This window comes from Montipora capricornis, chromosome 12, assembly GCF_036669925.1.
Source record: "Montipora capricornis isolate CH-2021 chromosome 12, ASM3666992v2, whole genome shotgun sequence".
Lineage (NCBI taxonomy): Eukaryota > Metazoa > Cnidaria > Anthozoa > Scleractinia > Acroporidae > Montipora > Montipora capricornis.
The window spans coordinates 20,656,807-20,666,806 of NC_090894.1; the positions used below are offsets into that span (position 1 = coordinate 20,656,807).

Consider the following 10,000-nt stretch of genomic DNA (forward strand, 5'->3'; position numbering starts at 1 on the left):
GGTAGTGGGGTGGGGGCGGCTACCCTAGTCTCCGATCGACTTTTTCTCGCCCTCGCCACAATCTGGCTCGTCCTGACCCACCGAGAGTGTGCAACATGCCATCAGAGCTATCATAACTTTCTTTTTACGTGAAAGACCATCACAGTTGATTGCAAAGGAACCTAAAAGAATCCAGGCTTGAAATATGTTTAATTTCGGTGGAAAAGTACCATTTCATCAACGGAATTTTGTTGCACTTAAAAAACAAACAAACAAACAAACAAAAGGCAAGGGTGAAGTGGGTAGTGTCAGAGGATAACAATGAGGATTAACAAAATCAAAAGCCGAGGCCATCGAAAAGGATTTGCTTACATAGGGTTCAAAAAACAGTGACTGATTTTCGATGAGAGATCTGACCATGCTTAAGAGCTTCCCCAGCTGTGTCAAGTCGTGGCTATGGGATTTCACCTAAAAAAATAAAACCATAAAAATTATAAGCTTGCTAGAAATAATGACTTAGTGATAATATTTGATTTCCTTTGATTCCTTTATCACTCTAAATTTTCCCTATTGGTTTATTTTCAGGGTTTTTTCTGAAAAGTTTGAACATGCATGGGATATGAGAATGTTTTTTGCAATGTAGGAACTCATGCAATTATATGTCTACCATGCTGCTCTGTGAAAAGATGGTATCATTATACAGCAGTTGTCTGGAAAAGTGTAGGATGGGACAGAGTAGGATTCTGCTAAAAAAGTCGTTTTTGATGGCTATAAAAATGTCATCATCGATGGAATTTAACGTTGGGTTCCTTAGTTGCCGGCAAGTAACACTCTTCCCATGTGCACATTGCAGACAATAGCATAATTATTATTGCAAAGCAATATCCATAGTAGTTTTTACTCACTGCTGATGCAATGAAGTTCACAAAGTGTGCCAGCAATGAAGATATTTTTGGGTTTGTTTGCAGATCTCTCAGAGCAACCTGTAAATTTTCAGAGAGAAAAATCAGTTGAAGTATCGAGGAAGCAATATTAGCGATATGTATACATATTTGGTTTGAATTTCTGAAAGTAATTCCAAGGAGTCAAATTGAACGGTTTCCGCTTAAATCAAGTTATTTTACTTTGCAGCATTCTTCATCATCACCCAAAACAGACTTGGTTATTTGTTTGTAATAAGTCAGATGGACCTGAAAAAAAAAAAAAAAAAACACTGTTAGAAAAATAACTATTGATTTGCCAATGGATGTGCATCATCAAACAATAATTATCTGGAAAAAATAAAATGGTTTTCAAGGATACGTTTGGAATACATGAAATATTCTGCATTACATGACAATCAAAAAGACCAGTTGTTGCGCATTAAGAGATTTGGTGGGGCTCTTATGTCTTAGATCTTAGGTGTTTTGAGACACCCAAGAACGAAAGTAAAAGTTACATAACAGTGGCAAGCATACATCATTACAGCATAGCCTTGGCCTTAATATTTATAAATACAGGAAGCTCATGAAAGTGAAAAGTGGGCACAGGATTAAGACAACTAAGACAGACGGTAACAATAAAGAGATAATGATTAAGAGATTACAGTATTCCATGAGAACACACGTTGGATAAGAGATGGTGCATAGCACAACCAGTCTTGTATCCAACAAGCACAAGTGCAATGAAAATTAAATTCTGGATGCTTGGACACTGGGAAATTAAAGCCAATCAGTTTCTAGCTTGGCAACACTTGACGCAATCAGTTTCCGTATTAGGTCATACAGTATATGAGCTGATAACCAAGATTGACTGAACCAATCGGAAAGCTAGAAATGCGATATCTGAGGTCGAAAATTTAATAATTATTAATATTCTTGATACACTTGCAGTGGTCAAAAAATATTGATCACCTCTGACAGTGGGTTTGGCACAGATCCAGTTTCATTGACACTGTTGGATCGACCTTAATTCACAAGAGAAAAGTAAACAACAGATTAATTCACAAGGATGTATTACTGAAGCAGTAAAGCTGATATGTTAATCCCATGTTTAAAAAAACGAGGAGCAGTGTTTTATCCGGGTTTAAAAACTCAAGGCGTCGCCGAGTGTTTTTAGACCGGATAAAACATGTGCTGCAAGTTTTTTTAATGACTTCAAAAACATTCCACAAAAAGCGCGTCCCCTCTGGACTCAGAACAGTGGTTCAAATTGTGAGAGTAAAATCGTCTGGTGTTAGACAGAGTAAAATCATCTGGAGTTACTTAGCCAGAGTAAAATCTGTTAAGTCTCACTCCCTGGAGTGGATAAAGAGTTAGCCCTTGACAAGGACAATTAATTAATCACTATGTAGACAGGGCTTTCTCATTGACTGCACCACGCCTTTGGAACAGTCTTCTGGCCGATATTAAGCAGGCAGATAGCATATCCTCTTTTAAAAGAATCCTGAAAACAAACTTGTTTTTAAAGAATTTAGCTAGTTTTATTGTATCATAATTTTAATCTTTTAATCCATAGTTCTTACCTATTTTTTCACCATTATTTAGCTATTTTTATTGCAGTCGTTTTTAGTCTCTTTAACCTGCAGTTCTTACCTTTTCTATTTCACCTTTGTAAAAAGCATCGAGACTTATGTTAGATGCGCTTTTAATTATTATTATTATTGTTATTATTACGGGTTTTATCTCTGATTTACTCTACCAAAGGGTTAATGCTCAGCATATCAGCTTTGAAATCTATCTGGCTAATGTCTTTAAATTTAACCTTGTTTGTTACAAGCGCATTTTGGCTCCAGCCACTCGGACCCTGGGATCAAGAAGTCTGGGAGCCACAGAACAATTTGATAAGGTCAAAATATTTTTCCCTCACCAGCATTACTTTGTCCTTGGCTTCCAATGGCTGGTAAACCCTCGATACACAGCCAATGAGCTGGAAAAGAAAGCAATGAAAAGACTCAAACCTTAGCCTTGTAATTGCTCATCTAACCAAGACACCACTCTGCTAACATAGATTTTGCTAAATAGTACTGAATAGTAATTCAACAAAATGATAAAAACACAGTTTTGATGATGATGATGATCACTTACAGTATTTCAAGAATGTATAATTCTACATGCCGGTTAGGTTCAGCAAATTGAATTAAATTTAATTAATGCAAGCAGTAGTATCCAAAAAAAATCTTAAGGCAGAATGGAGAACCAATGAACTAGACCCACACATAAAATAAATCCAAAACCCAACCTGGGACATATAATTTGCTTCAAGTCAAGTGCTGTCAACACTGTACACACCCACACTACTTTAACTGATAATATTATTATTAAAATGACCTTTTACTGTTCTCTGTCCAGGATCAGTTGGAATTGCAACATTCATTGCTAGATCTCGTAATCCAATCTCCTTGTCATCGACAAAGAAAATTTCACCATCCTTGGTGATGGTGCTGCGAAACGTCATGTCTTCCAATGACCCATAACCATATATAGGCTGTAACAACAAATAGATATATTGTGTTACCTAATTTTATTGTTGTTAAAAATCTCAGCAATAGAGGGCTTTTTCTGTGTTTACATGACCTCATTTAAACACGAGGGGGAGTTGGGAGAATTTGAGACAGTTGTGCAAACCTGAGACACAGATGAGTGTTTGCATAACTGTCAAGAATTCTCCTAGAGTGTTTAGATGTCAGGCTACGTGAACACAGAAAAAAAAGTCTTTTATAATATATTTCTCAAAAATAATTTGACAAATGAAGGAAAATGCTAGTTGTTTTACTTCTAGATTGAAACAGATTTTCTTGATACACGCTCATACTCCCTACCAGCCAATCAAACCACACGTCTGACAACACATAACCAATGAAAATTCGTGTGATGTCACAGCCGTGTTTAGGTACTCTCATCTAAACACAGCTATTGACCAATGAAAGTGCGCGTACCATCCTAATTGTTTTATGTTTATTATTGTTCAATGAAAATGTTATTGACAAAATTAATAACAAATTGCTCTATTACCTCTGTACTACTTCTTTCTAAAGCTTTGTTGAAATCTTCGCACGTAAGTCGTCTTCTTTTAGCATGTTTCATGTACTGAGTTGCACTCTACAAAAATACAGTTTACGAAATATGCACAAGGCAAATAAAAAGTTATACCTAATGTATTAATTATTAAAGTTTAAATGAAGTAAAAAAATATTTCCTTCACTGTTTCGACAAGATATTAAAAGAGGGACTTTCATAAAAAGAAAATGTCATGTTAATTTTAGTATGCAAAAGGCACCAGACCTGAAGAGTTTCTCGTAGTCGGTAAGTGACATCTTCCGCCAAAGAGCTCGCTAGATCATCTGGTACGCTTTGTGCTCCAGCTATTTCACCGAATAATTTGACCGATTTCGGCGAAATTATCGCAAATTTGGAGTCATGAGTCATTGAAGTTTTCTGAACCTTTATCGTTGAAGATACAGCATTCCAAAAACAAAGGGTCTTTGGAAAAATATACTTGTCACTACTTCAACAGTCAGTAACAACGTGTGAACGTGTTCCGCCTTGTCGGATTCGTTCTGGTTGAGTGAACCGTTGGGGTCTGGGAACGATGATATGTAATAGGATTGATTGATGGAAATTTACGTCAGGATACGTCAGGAAGTCAAGAGGACGTCAACAGGAAGTCGGTTGTCAGACAGACCGGATACAGGAAATGGTAAATGCTTCGTCACACGTTCCTCCCTGTTGCTGACCATCCAAAGAAATGTTTGTGCACTGGCAGTCGGGATGGAGTTTATTTACTTCGCAACACCTTTCTACCTTCTTCAGAATTATCAATTAAAAGAAAGAAGGAAAAAGACTTATTATACATGAGTGAGAAAAAGTGGAAAAGTACGTAGTGGCCATAGTAACAAATGCTTTTGAGATGGCCACTACCACAGGAATTAGATGAAAGAAGAAAAATATTTAACAATTATTCCATAAGCGCGCGTTGGATATGAGCCAACGAGGCGCGTAGCGCCGAGTTGGCTATAACCAGTCTCATATCCAACAAGCGCGAATGGAATAATTGTTTTATTAAATTCCTGCAACTCCATAAATTTGGAAGTACGAAATACGAGCGGAAAAAGCGAGCAAATCCGAGCGAAATCGAAAAAAAACTTGATGAGAACTGATGCGATGTTGTGTAATACCTTGTTGTCAGACAGACGCAGGCTCATCACAAAAACATTTCTTGCCTTTTCGCGTACTTCTAAACGTCGGAATTGATCCAAACTTTCCACAAAAAAAGTTTTTTTTCTCCTTTTTGGCTTTATTCAAAGAGTAATTTCGCATTCCGGCGAAAACATGTTTAGTTTAGCGACGCTTAACGCAATCATTTACCATATAAGGTCAAACCAAGGTATATGAGCTGATAACCGAGATTGAGTGAACCAATCAGAGCACGCGAAATGCATTATCCGAGGTTGAGAATTTAATAAAATATATATTCATACACACCCGGTATATCATATATCATATATCATTTTCTATAAATAATAACATTACTGGTTAGACCTAGATGAGTCTCCGAAAGTGCACCTTTTTCAAACCGGGCTATTTGCTATTTACGATAGTAATGGAAAAAAGAGGAGATAGTGAAAGACCACATTTTTCTCTTGGAACGGTTTATCAAAACCCACCAACCCTTCTCCCGCTCATCGTCACCTTCCCTTCCCTTCCCTTCCCTAGGACTTCCTTTCCCTCCCCTAGCACTTCTCAGATTGCTAGTTGGTAAAAAACCGCTGAGATTATACGCTCTATGTACATTTGGTGGTCGCGGGCATGGAAGTTCCTATGTATCTTGATGAAACTGAAATCAGGAACACACTTTGAAAGGTGATTACTATTTCATTGTGTCTTTCTTGTGCGGTTGATCAGTTTCGCTTTCTCACTCGAGACTTCACTCTGGCTTTTTCTCGGTTGTAAGACGAATGCTTGTGTACGTGTCATGCCCCATGAATGAAAAATTGTCAATGAGCTCATGCTGTTGATCGATCGTGAAAATACGAAAGCTTTCCATTAATAGAAATTCATCATTTAGGTAGACAATTTCTTTTGCGGGAAATGCAAACAGCTGGTTCAAAATTTGTTTTCCAGCGCGTCTTTTAATTGAGTTGATTTTTATTATGATCGAGTAATCACTCAATCTCTCAGATTGGCAGTGAATGAATGTGGAATATTTTTGGTGATAACTTTACTCAGCCTTTCTTGACTTTTCTGCGTTTCCTGCCTTCGTGCTTTTGCGAAGCTGCAGGTTTTATTTTTATCTGTCCTGTAATATTTTTATTTGTCGTGATAACTAAGAATTTAGCTTTTGCAAATTTGTTTGCTCTTTGCTCAAATTGATGTGACTCTAAAGTAACCTTGTAATTTTTGTCTACATGTAAGTCAATCGTAATTTAATTAATTTCTGTCAATCTTGATATTTTCACAACACATGGCTTTGTTTCACAATTTACCCGGAAAGCAATATTTTTAATAAAATTGATTGGCAACAAGAAATCATAATTTATTCATTACCACTGAAAAAATTCACTTTGCTGTGTTACTTGGCTTGCTGTTTACTACAGGATGTGATGTCAGAATGGATTTTAGACACTCAAAGCAGTGTTGTGAAAGAGAGATGATACATAATTTATTTTACTGATACTATTACTTTGCTTTTGAGTTTGCTCATAAAAAAAAAACATTCATTTAGTTTTGAGAAAGGATAAAATCCTGGTAAGTTTTTTTTGTTTTTGTTTTTCTTGATAAACAAATTGTAGTAGATAGATATTTTTATTTACTTGCTGCAGCATTCATTGGCTATATATGTACAATGAAACTGAAAACTATATAAAATTACATCTTGAAAATGCTGTAAATACAAGTCTATGTCAAGTTAATCCCTTGTTGTGCAATCAAACACCGATATAAATTCAAAAGGGAAAAAGTTGCTTTCCACAAATGAGACATTTTTTGGGTGAAGTGAAAAATATTGTAGAAATAACAATTTATGAGTGGGAAATTTGAAAGAAGACAACCCTTATTCTTTTTTTTCCACTTGCGGGCAACAGGTGAATTTCTCATCATCAGGTAGCCTAATTAAGCAATTTTGCAGTTAGCGAGAACAATAACCAAAAAAACAATAGGTTTGATGAATGAAAACAATGGTTCCGTAAATTACCTGGTGAAATCTACATTTTTGTGCTTTATCTTGCTGTTTCTGGGCTTCACAATGAAATGACCAACTTTTAATTTCGTTCCTGGAGAAGCTGCTATACAGTTTTCTCCTTGAGGGACTGGCAGGAATCCAAAGATTTTAATACCACAGAAGTTATTTTTATTGACCAAATGCAAAAATGGCCATTAACAAAGTTTTATTTTGTCTTGATGTTAATTGGCCTTGTTAGCTTGTGAATAATAATTGAAACAATCTTGGCTGTAAAACGAGGCTACACTCAGGCTAATTTGCGCAAAGATAAAATAATAATATATTGGCAGCCATTGTTTAATTCGGTCTGTAGACCTGTGATGCTTTGTTAGCCATTGTTGTGTCATTCTTTCATCAGTTCCTTATTTTCTTACATATCTGCATATTACATATCATGGCATATCTGCAATGACCTTATTAAGTATCCTCAATTTTGACAATAATCAATGTTTTCCTCTTTGTGTTTATGTTTCAGGGTTTAAACTCATTTCCAGACAGTCGGCTTCTTCCAAAAAGATTGTAACTTAAGCAAACATGTTGCGTGTACATGCATCATACTGCAAGAAAGTACTACAGCAACAGTTTTTTCACGGAAATGGGATCTGGTCGACATGCCGTTATATTCATGCTGGAAACAAGTTTTGTTCAAGCAACAAGCCTGAGCCTCGCAGAACTCAAATCAAGAAGATTCTTGTTGCAAATAGAGGAGAAATTGCAATCAGAGTTTTCCGTGCCGCTGCAGAAGCTGGCATTGAAACAGTTGCAATCTACTCGGAACAAGATGCAAATCTTATGCACAGGCAAAAGGCTGATGAAGCATACCTTATTGGCAAGGGAATGCCACCAGTAGCTGCTTATTTAAATATCCCTGAGATAATAAAAATAGCAAAGGTATTTGAGGCATTATTTGTTTGGTTAGGTATCATCAGTCTGTATCTCTATTAATCAGAAAGATCTCGTGTCTCATTTGGGGGATGTTAATGACCTTGATCTGATCTATAACTCCTCTTGTATGTGGATTAAATGTTTCCTCAACTATTCATTGCCCTTGTGTCCCTTCAGTAGCAACAGTCAATACTGTTTAATCATTCTTTATGAACTTCCAGCACTGAAAGGGGGCAGATGAGACAACCTAGCCAAAGTGTACGATACTGTTTTTATTGTCAATTGCCTTTATTAGCTGAAGTAGTTCTTTGACAGCTTTATGAATGTTTTGTTGCTAATCTTGACAGGTTCTTTTTTAGCTTAAAAGTGCTTCAGAGGCCAAAGCATTTTTGCTATCATTGAACTTTGGGGTAAAGGAATAATGCCATTAAAACACATAATTTACAGGAAACTGAGACTGATGCAATTCACCCAGGATATGGATTTCTCTCAGAGAGAGCAAACTTTGCTGAGGCTTGTGTCAAGAATGGCCTTATTTTCATTGGTCCTTCGCCATCGATAGTGAAGCTTATGGGTGACAAAGTTGAGGCAAGGAAAGTCGCAATAAATGCTGGAGTTCCTGTGGTTCCTGGTACAGAGACACCTATAAGAACTGCTGAGGAAGCCAAAGCATTCTGTGAGGAGCATGGGCTGCCTGTGATCACCAAAGCAGCCTATGGTGGTGGTGGGCGTGGCATGAGGGTTGTTCATAAAATGGAAGATGTTGAAGAATACTTCAATTTGGCCAGTAACGAAGCTTTTGCTGCCTTTGGTGATGGCTCAATGTTTATTGAGAGATTTGTTGGTAAGCAGATTCCTCCCTTAAGCCAATGATAATTGGCTGTGGCGAAAATGTAATAGTGCAAGTCCCAAGTTATTCGAAGGCCAGATGACTTTATCCAGTGGATAAGTCACTATCCAGAGTATAAAATATACTTAACGTTAAACGGTGGCCAAAATTTTTTTACACACCTCTTAACTAGATGTGCTTAGAGTGTGCATATGCACACTTATGAAGGCAAATACTGAAATCAGAGATTGAAACTGATTGTCCACCGGATAAAGTTATGTGGCGTTAATGAACAACTGGGGTCAGGTATTTAATTCTTATCCACAGGATAGTTATTATTTTCTATATAATGGCAACATCCATCCTTTGCACAATTCATGCCAGATTTACATCATTTTGGGGTGTTGTGCAGTTACCGTAGAAGTGATCATTTTTGTTTCTTATGAAGAGTGTATTTTTTTTTAATTACCCAGCAAAGCCAAGACACATTGAAGTACAGGTGGTGGGGGATGCCTATGGAAATATTGTGCACCTTTATGAACGTGACTGTTCTGTACAGCGCCGGCACCAGAAGATTCTTGAAATTGCACCAGCTCCACTGTTAGATATCGAAATCAGGGACAAGATGACAAGAGATGCTATTACGCTCTGTCAGGCAGTTGGATATGAGAATGCCGGCACTGTGGAGTTCCTTTTGGACCCTGAGGGTAATCATTATTTCATGGAGGTCAATGCCAGACTGCAAGTGGAGCACACTGTAACGGAGGAAATAACAGGGTGGGTGGTGAAGATTTCTTCTAGGTGGACTTCTTTTCTAGGACGTTGCATTTGGTATTAATCCATACCACCGTTACCTCCCATCAAAGTTTTCTTTAGGTTTATGTGACTACTGCCCAAATTTTTCTGTCCAAGAAGTGGTTTTTCCTTGTGCATCTCAGGCTCTCTCATCAATTAGCTGAGTAAAAGAACAAAGTTATTGACAGTTCCTTTTTGTCATTATAACCTAACAGTGTTGATCTGGTGAGAACACAAATCGGTGTAGCAGAGGGAAAGACTTTAGAGGAGTTGGGGCTGCGTCAAGATGATATCAAAGTTACAGGATCAGCTCTT

At 37.2% G+C, this 10,000-nt stretch overlaps 2 protein-coding genes across 2 annotated transcripts in view; one reads left to right on the forward strand and one right to left on the reverse strand.

Annotated features, from left to right (window-relative positions):
* LOC138025972 (TAF6-like RNA polymerase II p300/CBP-associated factor-associated factor 65 kDa subunit 6L) overlaps positions 1-4,527 on the reverse strand; it is an 8,440-nt gene extending 3,913 nt beyond the window's left edge. Inside the window, exons 1-8 of the mRNA XM_068873126.1 lie at positions 4,242-4,527; positions 3,972-4,058; positions 3,288-3,444; positions 2,827-2,886; positions 1,872-1,924; positions 1,104-1,169; positions 885-962; positions 352-447 (exon numbers count right to left, since the gene is read on the reverse strand). Of these exons, the coding sequence (XP_068729227.1) occupies positions 352-447; positions 885-962; positions 1,104-1,169; positions 1,872-1,924; positions 2,827-2,886; positions 3,288-3,444; positions 3,972-4,058; positions 4,242-4,385 (741 nt within the window). The 5' untranslated portion in view covers positions 4,386-4,527. The remainder of the gene's footprint in view (positions 1-351; positions 448-884; positions 963-1,103; positions 1,170-1,871; positions 1,925-2,826; positions 2,887-3,287; positions 3,445-3,971; positions 4,059-4,241) is intronic.
* Positions 4,528-5,739: 1,212 nt separating this feature from the next.
* Positions 5,740-10,000, forward strand: part of LOC138026388 (pyruvate carboxylase, mitochondrial-like) — an 18,531-nt gene continuing 14,270 nt past the window's right edge. Inside the window, exons 1-5 of the mRNA XM_068873727.1 lie at positions 5,740-5,819; positions 7,652-8,067; positions 8,509-8,905; positions 9,364-9,667; positions 9,901-10,000. The exon at positions 9,901-10,000 is cut by the window's right edge and continues 63 nt beyond it. Of these exons, the coding sequence (XP_068729828.1) occupies positions 7,711-8,067; positions 8,509-8,905; positions 9,364-9,667; positions 9,901-10,000 (1,158 nt within the window). The 5' untranslated portion in view covers positions 5,740-5,819; positions 7,652-7,710. The remainder of the gene's footprint in view (positions 5,820-7,651; positions 8,068-8,508; positions 8,906-9,363; positions 9,668-9,900) is intronic.